Source organism: Pholcus phalangioides, unplaced genomic scaffold (genome assembly GCF_987345545.1).
Source record: "Pholcus phalangioides strain wild (caught in Gottingen) unplaced genomic scaffold, Ppha-v1.0 ptg000012l_1, whole genome shotgun sequence".
NCBI lineage: Eukaryota > Metazoa > Arthropoda > Arachnida > Araneae > Pholcidae > Pholcus > Pholcus phalangioides.
Window position 1 is genome coordinate 3,885,170 of NW_028301605.1, and position 16,002 is coordinate 3,901,171.

At 36.7% G+C, this 16,002-nt stretch overlaps 1 protein-coding gene across 7 annotated transcripts in view; it reads right to left on the reverse strand.

The window, feature by feature from the left end:
- Positions 1–6,416: 6,416 nt before the first annotated feature.
- Positions 6,417–16,002, reverse strand: part of LOC149079165 (RIMS-binding protein 2-like) — a 215,799-nt gene continuing 206,213 nt past the window's right edge. For all 7 annotated transcript variants that reach the window (XM_089240069.1, XM_089240066.1, XM_089240064.1 and 4 more), the window contains 2 exons: positions 14,655–14,865; positions 6,417–12,611 (listed from right to left, as the gene is read on the reverse strand). In XM_089240069.1, coding sequence (XP_089096195.1) covers positions 12,406–12,611; positions 14,655–14,865 — 417 coding nt within the window. In that variant the 3' untranslated portion in view covers positions 6,417–12,405. The remainder of the gene's footprint in view (positions 12,612–14,654; positions 14,866–16,002) is intronic.

The following is a 16,002-nucleotide window of genomic DNA, read 5'->3' on the forward strand; positions in this document are numbered from 1 at the left end:
GTGCGCATTTTTTGGTGCTCACAAACAGTAATTTTTCCGGAACAGTCACGCAAACGCAATAGAAATAATTCGGCTTCTCACTTACCCGGTCCTTGGAGCACCAGAGAAACGTCATTTTGAAATGAATTATCTTAATAATCGCCTCACATAATTTATATAGGATCATTGTATAAGTGATGATGACTCATCAATAAGGGCTGTTTTGTGGATTGAGTAGTTATCTTGCATGCTCAAGAATGGTAAAATAATTCTGAACGAAAAACAAAAAACAATTTTTGAAAATGAAACTCTTTCTTCAAAAGCGGGATGTATGGTCACGCTTATTTTCTTAGTACGCAATCTTGTGCAGCTTTCAAAATACGATTTTTTTGCAGCGTCCCTCCCAGGCTATAGCCCTGTCAGCCTCCCACCAGGGTCATCTTTAGGGATCGGCACATTAGGCTTAGCAACCGGTAAGCTCTAACCGCCCCTGATATGGCTCCTATTGAAATAAATGACATATATCTGAAATTTGTGCTTTATTTATTAACTAAAAATACTTTTCTATAACCAAAATTTTACGAATTATTCGAGCTGAAGCGGACTTTCAAGTTTTCACCATGCGTACTAAATATCACTTGATGTTTCGCTTTATAACTGAGGCTAATGAATATGGGACTCCGAAGAATCGTATAATGATTATTTTTTTCTGGTCTTAAGAGACTCTTGGAATTAATTCAAATACTTTCTCGCTCATTAGATTCCGTTGATTTCCGATTAGTTGATTAATTAGTGGAAACTTTTCTATTCTATCGCCTCATTATATATATAATCAGAATATTCTACTTATATATGTGTGCATATTCGGCCAAGGGGGGAGGTATAAAAAATAAGACTAATTAGCAAAACTTGTTTGAGTTACTGCTACGTAATTACACTTGGTATAAAATAGATAATACTAGATCTCTTTTTTCTGTTCCGATCACATTTGATCTCCTTAGGAGAATTGATGAGCGGAATTAATAAAAACAAATTGGATTTAATTATCTAATAAGCACTAAAATAACAGAAATCACGTGGTGATCAGTTAGATATGTCCGATTCCTCGAATATGAGCTGATAATATGATCGACTCTTTTTGGGCAACGATAATCACTTTAAACAGGCCCACTTTTCGAGTTACTTCATTATGAAAAAATTGCGGAAATTTGTCTCTTATCATTCTGAAAGCACAGGGTGAGCGTAATAATTTATCCTGTTTAGAGCATTCTGTTGATTTGATCGGTTGTACAGAAGGATTATCTATTCTATAATATAAAATCACAAACAAACTCGAAAAGGGCCTGTTGCTAAGCAACCGAGTGACGGAAGTCTGTTACGGAAGTGGGTTCGATTCATATATCGATATTCACATTCATATATCGATATGATATCATATATCGATATTGGGTCGATATTCACATATCGGGACCCATTTGACCCATCGGGACCATGTTATGTGCATGTACCAAGAGGCTCCTACATCCTACAGCAGAGCCCTTAGGCTGGAATTTAGATTTCGAGCCCCCAAACCAGCTTTTCAGGGGCCCCTCTGTGATTAATTTATAGTGTGAAAAATCAAAAAGTGATAAGAATCGTTGTGGCCCCTGTCAGCCCTTCCTTTGTGGAGGGGGGGGGGGGTCCATGCCGAGAGGTATATATATGTATAATATACACACACAACAGCAGTGCTCCCAACACAGGTTCGGGGTACCCGGGGAAGATTTCACGTATAAGTAAAAAGTTTTCATTTCCAGGGGCCCTTGATGGATCTCATTGTTTTCTTGCTGCTTTAACGTTGAAAAATTTCGATAGCGGAAGCAAAAGATATATCCAGTCTGGGGCCCCACCAAAAGTATGCGAATTGGTGTCCCGGGTAATTTTTTGGGGGCCCTGGATTTTATTCGTTCGTAAAACGAATACAAATGAAAATTTTTCATGGCACTCGCACCGGGGGATGACCGACAAGCTTCCAAGTCGGGGGCCCCATGTTTACAGGTTTCATTTTGGGGCCCTGGATTTTATTCGTTGGTAAAACGAATACAAATGAAAATTTTTCATGGCACTCGCACCGGGGGATGACCGACAAGCTTCCAAGTCGGGGGGCCCCATGTTTACAGGTTTGATTTTGGGGGCCCTGGATGAATCTCATTCTTTTCTGTTGTAGAATTTGCAACAGCCGAAGCCCGAGATAAAGCCAGTCTGGGGCCCCACCAAAAGTATGCGAATTGGTGTCCCGGGTAATTGGTTGGGGGCCCTGGATTTTATTCGTTGGTAAAACGAATACAAATGAAAATTTTTCATGGCACTCGCTCCGGGGGATGACCGACAAGCTTCCAAGTCGGGGCCCATGTTTACAGGTTTCATTTTGGGGGCCCTGGATGAATCTCATTCTTTTCTGTTGTAGAATTTGCAACAGCGGAAGCCCGAGATAAAGCCAGTCTGGGGCCCCACCAAAAGTATGCGAATTGGTGTCCCGGGTAATTTTTTGGGGGCCCTGGATTTTATTCGTTCGTAAAACGAATACAAATGAAAATTTTTCATGGCACTCGCACCGGGGGATGACCGACAAGCTTCCAAGTCGGGGGCCCCATGTTTACAGGTTTCATTTTGGGGCCCTGGATTTTATTCGTTGGTAAAACGAATACAAATGAAAATTTTTCATGGCACTCGCACCGGGGGATGACCGACAAGCTTCCAAGTCGGGGGGCCCCATGTTTACAGGTTTGATTTTGGGGGCCCTGGATGAATCTCATTCTTTTCTGTTGTAGAATTTGCAACAGCCGAAGCCCGAGATAAAGCCAGTCTGGGGCCCCACCAAAAGTATGCGAATTGGTGTCCCGGGTAATTGGTTGGGGGCCCTGGATTTTATTCGTTGGTAAAACGAATACAAATGAAAATTTTTCATGGCACTCGCTCCGGGGGATGACCGACAAGCTTCCAAGTCGGGGCCCATGTTTACAGGTTTCATTTTGGGGGCCCTGGATGAATCTCATTCTTTTCTGTTGTAGAATTTGCAACAGCGGAAGCCCGAGATAAAGCCAGTCTGGGGCCCCACCAAAAGTATGCGAATTGGTGTCCCGGGTAATTTTTTGGGGGCCCTGGATTTTATTCGTTCGTAAAACGAATACAAATGAAAATTTTTCATGGCACTCGCACCGGGGGATGACCGACAAGCTTCCAAGTCGGGGGCCCCATGTTTACAGGTTTCATTTTGGGACCCTGGATTTTATTCGTTGGTAAAACGAATACAAATGAAAATTTTTCATGGCACTCGCACCGGGGGATGACCGACAAGCTTCCAAGTCGGGGGGCCCCATGTTTACAGGTTTGATTTTGGGGGCCCTGGATGAATCTCATTCTTTTCTGTTGTAGAATTTGCCACAGCCGAAACCCGAGATATAGCCAGTCTGGGGCCCCACTAAAAATCTGCGTATTGTGTCCCCGCTACTGGATGTGGGGCCCTGGATTTTATTCGTTGTAAAATTGATAAAAATGAAAAATTCTCACAGGGGGGTGTCCGACAAGCTTGCAGGTCAGGGCTTCATGGAAATGTTGGCAGGTTGTAATTCGGTGCCCCTGAATGTATCTCATTGATTTTTGTGGTTTAACATTGTAAAATTTGCAACACATCGGTAGCCCAAGATATATCCAGTGTGGGGCCCCACTGAAATTCAGCGAATTGAATCTGGGGACCCCCATGGGGGAAGTTTTCTGGGGATACTTGATGAATCTCATTTGTTTTTTGTTGCTTTATTATTATTTTCATTAAAATTCGCTTCTTCAGTAGGCTGGTGCTTTCACACGTCCCTTTCCCCTTTTCCATAGCACGCTGATGAAGTGGGACGAAATAAACAAGATATGTCCGGGAGAGAAGTGGGGGGGGGGGGGTTGGCCGCCAAAGGCGGCAGGGGGGCAGAGCCCCCCTAGTACTAATATATATATATTTTTTTACACGTAGTATTCAAAGAATGTGATCAGAGATTCTGCTGTAAAAAAAAAGTTGACAAATTACCAGGTAGAGGGCGTTTTTTTATCATCGCGATGCATGTTTATGAACCATATTTTTTTTTTTAGCAACTTCTGATTTAGCTAAGTCTTAATTACCAACTCGGATTCATTAATGTGTTTTTTCTGCTTGTTGATTGGTTCAGCTAGATCCAATGAACAACCTTTTCCTGATTAAATTGTGATTCGTTGTTAGAAGATATTTATTCTGTAATATAGAAATCACCTAAATCACAATTTAATCAGGAAAAGGTTGTTCATTGGATCGAGCTGAACCAATCAATATATTAATTGATAATATTAATATCAATATATATATATTAATTAATCAATAATAAGATATTTATTCTATAATATGGAAATCACAAACTCGAAAAGGGCCCGTTTCTATGCAACGGAAATCGGTAACGATTTTGGATAAAGTTTTCATTTAACTCTTGAATATATCGGGAACTGTTTGACCTCATCGGGACCAAATTATGTGTATGTACAGAGAGGCGTGTCCCCCGCCATATCCTACAGCAGGGCCCCTAGACTGGGATAGTTGGCGGGCCTATTGTGGTTAATTTATAGTGTGAAAAATCAAAAAGTGGTAAGAATAGTTCCGGCCTCTGTCAGCCCTGCCCTTGTGAGGGCCATGCCGAGAGGTGGTGTATATGTATAATATACATATATCACCAGTGCTCGCAACACAAGGTCGGGGTACACAGGGCGTGGCATTGCATATATACCTTCATGGGGAGTTAAAAGATCTCATCTCAGGACTGCCATGAAGAAGTTTTTTGGGGGTACTTGAGGTGAATCACATTTGCTTTTTTTTTTCCTTATTGTGAAATTCGTCAGTAAGCTGGTGCTTTGACATGTCACTTTTCATAACACTATGATGAAGTGGAACGAAATAAACAAGGTATGTTGTGAAGAGAAAAGGAGCCTAGTTATATAGGTATAAAGCTTTTCTGATTGAAAGACCGTTGCAGATTATCCCGTTAACGGACACTCGCCGTTATAGAACGCTTCCCGTTAACGGACACTTTTCTAAATTACGTCAATGGGTTCCAATATACAGGACAGGACGCATAGCCAACACCTTCTAGAGCAAAAAGCCTCCGCGAGAAGCTTTGACGTAACTGAAGTCGTCCATTTCACCTGTAGCCATTGGATATAGCAGGCCGACAATTCGAAAATTGGTTGAAAACTCAGTATATTATAAGAAAAAAACACGAGATGAAAGTTAGAATTCTTATAGAAAGCATTTATATTTTCGTAAAAATGCATGCTATTGTCACGAAAATGCAGAGAAATGCAAAGTTAGTTAAATATATTGTTAAAGTTGCAAGTCATTTTTTCAGCTTTTCCCTGATATATACACGCGGTTGATCAAAAAACATTTTTTTCTTCTTATTTAATTTTCTGTCTGTCCCAATGTGTGTGAATGTTCTCGGGACTAAATTTATGCTGGAAATGGTGAGCACTAATATATGACCGAACTTTCAGAACGATTTGCCCAGTATTTCGTTAGAAATTTGAGAAAATGTCTGAACTCCAAAAAAGGGACTTTTGCTAACATATCGCATCTCCAGTGGTGCGTATATGCTAGCGCACGTGCCCGGTTTGCAAGAGAACCTAGGTTCGATATCCGGCAGAGACCAGATGACTTTTCTTTCCGAGAGTTCGCCTCTTCATAATATTTAAAATTGGTCTTTTTTCCCAAGGAAAATAGTGTTCGGATTTTTAACCACTAAGGGTCGAAATGGCGCTGTAAGCTCTATTTCGGGGGTGGAAATACAGAAAATTAACATTACAAAATTGTGTATTGCTAAAGCATTTCACGTAAATTATCTACCGAATTTGTAAAACCGTGTATGTTGTGAATTAGGCACAAAGATTTATATAAAACCTGTTTTTCTTTTTTCCTAGAACATTCTAGACCCACGCACAACGAAAATGTACAAGGATTCTGTATTTCTACAGGTATTGTACTCCAAAAATTGAGTTTGCAGCTCGCAGCATTATTTCAACCCCTGGTGGTTTAAATAATTCGAGCATTATATATTTATAACCCCCCCCCCCCCTCCCACCAATCGGAATGATGTCAGCACTATGTGTATAGTCGAAAATATTTTTTCCCAATAGGGTTCCAGCACCTCTACTTAAATTATGGCCTCCCTATACATAGTATTATGTATACGGAGAGGTTAGACGTTTTCCTGCCATTTGTGAGAAGTAAAATATGCCACTGTGGTATCCATTAATATCTTTGAGTGGTGAATCCTTACATGCTTGTTTTGATTTGAATCCCACTGACATTAGAAAAAGTGAGTGACACAAAAACACAGAAACATTCGAGCAACATTTGAGATGCAAGCATGTAAAAAAAGGAAAAAAAGACATTCGTGGTTTTTACATTTATGGCAACTTCAAAGACATGCACCATTATCATCATCATCATAATAAAATTCTCACTGCATAAAATTTAGCAAAGGTTCACATGCATTCAGCTTAAGAAAGAGATTATAGGGTAGTTTTATGAGTAACGCATATTTACACAGAGTTTAGGAACCGGTAACACGGAAAAGAAAAACAAAAAGTAAGCTGTACACATACAACATGTTCCATTGAATCGCTTATTTACAAAACAAACAGATGCTGCGTCTGTATATTAGGGCTTCGAGGAAACGTCATGCTGCCGATCATTTCTCTTCTCATACATGAACCATAATTTTGCATAGATTATCTTAACATCAGCTTTGTAATGGGATACATTCAATAGTGATCCTTTTAGAATTTATTTCAACATGAAGATATGTGTTTATAGTGTGAAAGGCTATTTTTTCTGATGAAATTTATATTTTCAAGTCCACATACAGAGGGTCATGCATTCGGAACGTACATGCAAACAGATATTCATGCCTGAAAACAAAGTTTAATCGAATAGTACATATTCAATTGTTATCACATAATTGTTTCCGAAACATGGTTCAAAGATATTATGCATAATTAGAGCTACAGCAGATTTAGTTGGCGCAATTGTTTCACTTCAATGCAGGATTAACACTGTAAAGCAGCATGTCCCACCTGGGAATCGATGGAATTCCATCAACAGAAGGCATTCCTGAAGGCATCACCAGAGGCTCTGACAGAAACATTAAAGAATAGTCATGTTATAGCAATATTATAGAAAACACAGATTGCAAGGGAGTATTCCTTTATTCGTTCTCTAGACTAGGGGTGGCCAACAGCTGGCTAGGAGACGATTTTATGCCCGCCCTCCCGACAAAGTGAAAATATTGCATTTGGTTTCAAATTAAATTTTTCTATTATTATTTGGAACTATTGGTTCTAACACGGATTCTAACAAACTATAAGTAGGTATTTCTCTACTTCTTAACCAGTAGGGTGGTTATGACAGCATCACAGAGAAATTTTCAATCTAATTATTTCAATTTTTGAAAACTAATTAGTAATTATTTCAATTATCCTAATTTTTTGTTGATGATCTTAAAAAAACAGTTAAGAATATGAGGAAGTCAATTTTAATGAATTCATAAAATTTTTTAATCAAGAAAATTCATTTTATTAGCTTCAAACTTTTAAAAAAGGAAAAAAAGAAAAAGGAGAAATTAATTTTTTGGACATCTGACTGGGGTTAACTGACACAAAAGGCCCAGGTCAGTGTCGTAACTTGGCAGGTGCACATACACAGGGCTCGCTTGGAAAGGGGGGGGGGGACCTAAATGGGTCATTCTGGGCACAAGAATGGGCCAGATGAGGCCTAAATGCAAATTCTTGCACAGTATTGGCTAGTTATGGCTCTGCCCAGAGTAAAAGTTTAAGGACTAAATTGCCAGTTTTTCAGCATGTTACTTATGGTGAATACGAATCTGAGACTTTTTGAGAAAAAGTGTGTGACACAAACACAGCAACATTTGGGATACGAGCATGTAAAAAAGAAAAGAAAAACACATTCATGGTTTTTACATTTATGGCAACTTCAAAGACATGCACCATTATCATCATCATCATAAAAAAATTATGGGTCATTTTACTGGTGTAGCTTATACACCGGAATGGTATCCCTGATGCGGCTCGTGGCACTACAGCTGACCATGATGTTAGCCCTTGAGCAGAGAGAACTTGGTCACCCCTGCTCTCGACCGTGGATATCTTCTACAGGATTAATAATCTCTTCAGCGTGAATGAAACTTCAAGGGTTACCTGGACATGCACATTATTTCAAGGGTTCCAAAGAACATTGCTATTCTTTTTTAAAGAGTCTCTACAACTTTGATGCCATGTAAAGGATTCTTGAATATTGTTTCAAGAACTCCCCAGAACAGAGATATTATTTCAAGGTTTCACAAACGACAAAAAGTTGAGAAATGCTGCTTCGAAGTGATAGTAAAAAACAAAAGTTTTTATGCTATATTGGATTATCAGATTATTGAATTTCTTCAGCCCTCATGGATAAGAACATGTGATGTATGTTACAGCACAATTTCTTGTACACATAAAATAAATATTTAATCATCACACACATTTTTTTTCCTTTAAAGTTATTGTTCAACTGCATATGATTCGTATAACAATTATAGCTTATAGTAAATTATGACTTAATACAAATAAAACATAAGTATTAGTGAAAAATGTCAATTTTTATTATAAGCTATATCTTTTCCAATATTTATTAAACTTCATAATTTTTTAGAAACAGATAAAATTTGTATAATCCTGCGGGATTGATCCGCAGATGTCCACAATTACAAATAGAGTTTAATTTAAATATTGCAATTTTGTATTATACCATAGTATGCTCAGTTTTTCATAATCAATGTTAGTTTTACCTATGTTTATACTCGTAAACATGTTTCAATTGAATTTCAGAATTTACAAAGTGACTTCTTTACATGTACATAATATTATACACACACGTTATTTGCTATCGAAACACAATTAGTCAACCATTATTCATCTGTCAAACGCTGTCGTAAACTCATTTAGTACATCATGTAGTACATTAAAAAATCACAGTTGTGCTATAAATTACTCTTCAACTACAACATACGTAACAATGCTAGAAGCTCAGTTGTCTTGATATGGCAAAGATTCGTTGAGAAAGGTTAAGCCTAAGAGGTCGAGGCATTATTGCTTGTGTAAGCTTAACTCATAATAATTGTAATATGCACCATATTTTTAGGAAGCTGTATGTTGCTACAGCTGTGTGTATTGCTATGATATATAACTCAGACAAGCTGCACAAATATGCAATTTTCTCAGGTTACTATGAAGGGCAAGAAACGATAGAATCTCCACAGCCAACAATTCTGAGCATAATTTAAATATATTAGTTCTAATGAAGTTGGAAAGATCGAATGAAGATCGCAATCTTTTCAGGTTCTCGCTAACAAATAAATAACAGTTTTCACCAGTTAGCAGGAACAATAAGCTGTGTCGTAACACAATGAAAAAAAAATTGATAAACGTTTTCTGCGATCGCCTCAGAAACTTACAGGCATTCGCTCCATGCATAATTTTCATTACTAACAGAAACCGCGGTCATATTAAAATAATGCAAGTTTTTACTTGAAATGCCATCAAAATTTTGAATAAATCACTTGATAAGATTTCTTTCGGTATTTCGCAGGCATATTTTCCATTCTAATTGTTGTGGAAATTGCTGTTAAGCCTTCTATATAGCAATTCTACCTTTTTCTTATTTTCATGCACAACTTCAATAATAAAAATGTTAACTGGATGAGCCAAACACATAACCCTGAATAAATTACAAACATTTTTTTGATCACTTAGTATTCATGTCAAACATCATTCATCATTATATGCTTCAACTTCATTCATCATTATATGCTTCAACTTCATTCATCATTATATGCTTCAACTTCATTCGAAACATGTGACAAGATCTAAAACTATATCCGATCCTCACACAATATTCTCTTATGTATATAATATCGTAATATGTACAGCAAAGTTACTTTACAGGAATTCTGTAAACGAGAACAAAAATTGAAATTCTGCATTGAAGTATTGCAAATTGTGTAAGAGATTTCAAAATGGTTTTTTTATGTCGATGTTTCTCAATTGGTTTTCTGATAGAGTTTATATAATATATATGTATATATTTATTTACATCCAGCCACAAAGTTTTGAAGCTTGAACGTTGACTTCAGAGATAATGTTTCTTTTTAAATGCAAAGTCTAAACTGAACTACAGAGAAGGCACAAAGTCATAAGGTTCTTGCTTCTTAAATAAAACTAAAAAAAGAAACGGGGTATTCAAAGGAACGAGGACATCCATTCATCCATTCTTACTGCCTTTTACTCCCTGTACAGATAAAATTCCCTGATTTTGGCTATATGACACAAACAATATAAACATGGGAGGGAAGGAAAAACAAATGGAGTAAGTGAAAAACCAACACGTTAGTATTTTTTTTTTACATATTTTACAACATATTTACGTAACAAAACTATAATATTCCAACTAACGACTATAACTGAAGTTCCAAGTTTGACTTCCAATAAGGAACTGACTAGATATAGGCACATTTCGGGGACTAAGACATTAAAATGAAAGAGAGATACAAATTTTGCATCTTCTTGCACACCAGCAATTTCAGCAGACTTAATGGCAGTGTTATCCTTCCATTGCACGGAATAAAACTTCGGTTTTCTTATTATTTTCCCCTCAAATCATTTTCAATTCCTATAAAAATCTCCACAATGCTTTAAGGCAACTAAAAAGTTCCTGAATGTCATTTAATGATGTAGTAAATTCTCATTCGTACATTACTCAAACCAGTGCTGTCTTAAGGCATGGGCCCACCAAGCACCGCAAGAGAAAAGGGGCCTCACAAAAATGAGATTAGTTTGAAATTTTCAAGAATTTGCCTGGTAGGACCTCAGAAATATCACTTGGCCCGGGGGCTCATGATGCTCTTGAGACGGCCCTGACTCAAACTGAAACTATGGAAGTTGATAAATTTTTAAGTTGACAAGGTCAGATGAAACATTTCATGCTTATTAAGGGTGTTTTAGCAATAGCATCCACCATTTAATGAATATAGATGTTTTTTAAAGACTAAAATCTGTTAAACAAAGAGATCAAATCAATTAAACTCTTAGTGACGCATCATTATCATAAAACAGGCGTCTTCAACTCATTGCTCGTGAGCACCGCTATGCTCCCTGAAGTACCCAGAGTGCTTGATGCCCGTGCTCAATTTCATGCTCATGAGCACTTGATCCATGTTCCAATTAAACACCTTGTATAAATTGCATTCAAGAATTGAAATCGCCGATTTCATGCACCAGTATGCATTTCACTCAATCAAAATTGCCATACGTGTGCTCTTCTTTTGATGATGGATACAGGCAGTGCTCGCGACTAGAAAAAGGTTGAAGACCTCTGTCATAAAACAATGTACGAGTATATTTAAATGGCAGTATAATATTAATGAGAAAATATTTTTTTTCCGACTTTTAAATATACTTTTAGTATGATTCAGAGACTTTTATGTTGGCTTAAAACATGGTCATATGCTTATAAACAATCCTACCTAGACATGAGTAATCAATTCTTGCTGCGATAAATAACGTTTTCTGGGAGGAGAAGGTAAATTCAAAAGAAAATTCTTTGCTTTTTTGACATTTGCGAAAACTTTTTTTTTTATCAAAATGACCTCAAGCTCAAAATGTCATAGATTGTTTGAAATGTTGGATATCAATTCCGTTATTAACATGTAGTCTGAAAATAAAACTAAATACCAGAATTTGTGGCAAAGGATTAAAAAAATTGTGCAACAAAATTTTGAGTTATATGCACTGCAACTAAAGTATGATTCACATATATTACAAATGTTTCAAAGTATTTTCAATGCCTATATGCATCATTAAATATATTTATTTCTCATTCCCATAACACACCGGAACTGAGTTTTGCAGTTTGCAAATTCTTCATGAATCAAACTATAATCTGAGGCTAATAAAAGCTGCACATACAGTAATTCCTTTAGCAAAACATAGGTAGAAAGCACAATTGCTGCTCAGAAAATTATGTTTGGGACATCATAAATGTGTTAATGATACCATTTGAAAAATTACATTTAAGCTTCAATTCGAAATGAAAATTGCTACAAGAAACATAGTGTTTATCACAGCAAGAATTGACTGAATAGAGACATTTCATACTTTTCATTTTCTCATAATTGAAATTTAACTGTCTCAGTCTTTAAAATTTGAACTGACAGAGCAACATTTAAAACACTTGAAACTGGAAGAATGCCATAACATCTCATATGACATCGAGGACTAGTTTCACTTCTTTCCCCCAGACATTTTTTTTTTTTTTTGTGTAAGGCTTTGTTACCAGTGCTGACCAGAGCTACTGTAATGTCCTCTATCAGTTTCAGATGGACGAGCTCGTGATCGTTCATACCCAGATCTTTCCTCATTTAACCGCTCGGAATACCTATGGCTTTTATCATGCGGAATTTGGTCCTTTGCTAATCCAGTATTGGAATAAGATGCACCATGGCTGTCTCTTGAATACCGGTGATCATCTCTATGATCTGAAATATGTATCATTAAGAATAGTGTTAGTAACTTTATTTGAATTATATATTTAAAAAAAATGTGTGTGTACGCATATATATATATATTGAAAGTATAGATATCAATAAACTTATTGACATCTGTTTTCATCTGTAAAACATATGAAATTTCCCTTAAATTTAATTTCACACACTGGAAACATCTTGTTAACTTCTGCATTCTTGAAAACTTTCTTTACATACATATCCACAAGCAGATTAAAGGAATACCAATGGGGGACCTGCTACTCACGCACCCTTGCCAACCCACTTTTCTCCACTTCTTTGAACAAAAATCCAAACAGGAAGGCTTTTGTTAAATTGACGATCTAATCATTTTCAACAACTGCAATTTTAACAGCATCTTCCCCAACATCTACCCTGAAGAGCTTTCTCTGAAGGAAACCACAAAAGAAGACCAAATAAATTTCCTGGATAAAAAAAAAATAAAAACAATAAATGGGAAACAGGTGAATAATGGCAAAAGAAAAGACTTTTTCGTTAACTGTTTAAGCAACTGGCATTCAAACAGCAACACCAAAATATTCAGAAACACACTCATTTCACAAATCTGTAGATTTGGGCACACTTTTAATAATGAACAGCAATTCAATACAGCACTACTCAATCTTTTTGAAGCTGCATCTAGCAACAGTATTCCCACCACCTTCTTCAACGACATTTCCAAAAAAATCTTCAAAACAACAACAGTTTCCCCATTCTTTAGGTATATCAGGTGATTTTTGACTACATTTTGGACTTTTGTAATCTCTGTAAAATATTCCCTGAAATTTTTGTATTCTTGTTACTGTATATATTTTTCTCATGCTTCATCTTGCTTATAATCTGAAGCTCTGTATATATTTTTCTGGTATTTTATTAAAATTTTTTTATTGTCATTTTTTCATCCAACATGTTTTTTGAGAAGGCTGACGTCAGGAAACAAGGGTTGGCATTTTTAATGCAATGAGAAATAGCCACCCTTCAGACATGCTTACTCTTTTTGAACCATGCATGGTGGAGATTCTCCTGATGACGACCCACTGCATATAGGTCCTATTTCACTCTCATAAAATTACATGTTGTATATTCATTTTTTCTTCAAACAATTTCCTTTTATCAAAATTTTTTTTTCCTTATATCAAATTATCACTTGCAAACTTCATGAATCTCAATGCCACATGGTAACAGCTTGCATTCAGCCCAAAGATTGATCAACAACATATTGACTTATGAACTTTGTGAAGCTATTTTTGCCTAATAAATTGTAAAACTCTCAAAATTCTATTCAATAATTTTTCTATACATGACACTGCAGTCACAGAGTTTTGTCTCAGATAGGCAATTCCTTCATAACGTGTGAAGTGTCTCGTAACAGATTATACATGAATTACTGGCCTTATTTACTAATTACCAAAAAACAGAAATAAAAAAAAAATAGTACAGTAGAACCTTGATTATCCGAACACATTGGGACCGAAGGGTGTTTGGAAAAGTGAAAAAGTGAAAAGCTCGGTAAATTGATTTCCAAACTAATTTGATAATGCAAAGGAATGAATTGAAATTCTGCAAATGATACCCCCCCCCCCCCGGCAAAACCGTGATAAGAAGTTTTTGTTGTCAAGAAGCTCCCTCTCATTAAGGCGCACCCATAGGATTAAGATGAATTTGTGAGACAAAAAATAAAGATGGGAGCCAAATCTGCTCCTATTCATGCTTTTTCTTCTGCTTGTCAATCATTTATAACTACATGAACTATACCCAGATTCGCCCCTACTTACATCTATAGCTCATAGATACAGTATATACAATTGTTTGGAAGTGGATTATTGTACATTAGAGCTGGAAGATAAAAGGATTCAAGTTCCAAGAAAATACCAACTGTTGAGCATCATTGACTGTAAGAAACTGAAAATGAGAGTTTGAAAAGGTGTTCGGTTGATGGAGTTGTTTGGATACAAGAGCTTCTAATGTAATAAAATACCTAAAATTTGTCACCATAGAACTACATGTATATCTCACCTTTTCCATATGCATGACTAGAAGACCCATATCTGGAAGAAGGTGGCACCAATCTCTCTGATTTTGGATCCCGAAAATCAGGCGGTGCTTCTGTCAAGAAGTTAGAGGGCACCAATCCCCGTATACCATTTAGTTCTCCCATATAAAAACCATCTTCATCTATTCCACCATATACATATATAACATCACCAGTCTTGAAGGCTAATTCCATCTGAAAATGTCAGAATACCATCAACCATCATTAGAATACACACTAGTGTATGTATATATATATAAACACCCTTACACAAAACCAGGAATTTTAAATTTTTGCAATGGTGAACTTACCAAATCCAGGCAGCTAGAAACAATTCATGCTTGAACTAAATGAGTGTAATACACTGGTGTGCAAAAAATAAGGACGAGGTGGTTTGCTAATGTAACGCTGTGCAAAAGTGATCCAAATTCGACACAAATCATACCATAAGATCCCCAAGACATAAGAACATGGGAAAAGTAAATATAACTTTCCAAAAAAGGAATTCAAAGGATAAAAAGGAACTGTATTCAAACGAATTAGCTTCAAGCCCAATTAGGCAGAAGACCGAAACGTTCATGTGACAAGTGAAATCCAGCCTTTAGTAGGGGATGTGATCACCCCTGACTACTATGCAGGATTTACACAATTTGTTCTAAAAAATGCACATGAGAAAGGAGAACCTCTGTAAAATAGTGGGCACTAGTGACTAAACCACCTTGGAAGATGTACACCTAGCATGATACCTCCCGAAATGAGAATTTTGCCATATTCAAACCGGCCCCTTTCAATGATGTTGGAAGGTTATTGCATGCTCACTACTCTCTCCAGGTGTGTATGTGTCCAGAATCTCTAGTCTCAGACTATAAATTTCCTTTATCCGTAAAGAGTACTCAACCTCAATTTTTCAATTTGGTTCTTATTTTTTGCACACCAGTGTATGAAGTGATGTCGATGAGTTTCATGCTGATCATTTTTGACTAAGAATCAGTTTACAATTGCTAGTAAAGTACGATTAACCACATGAAACTTATAATATGCAACAGTGTTACAGGACTGTGAAATAGTTGACGTTTAATTAACAATGGCTTTGCACCCAAGAGCTCAGGTTCAATACTCCCATTTACCAGTGAGGGTTGATTACCGTTCTACAATACAACTCTTTCTGACATGAAGTGAGGTTGATAATGACTTTAACTATTCTTCAAAAGTTCTTCAGAGGGGCACTTATGAGAAGCATATGTGGACATTAAGAAAATGTGTGATGATTGTGAGATTTGGTGACAGTTAGTTGAAGGAGATTTACATTCAATTGACAACATCTGAACATTA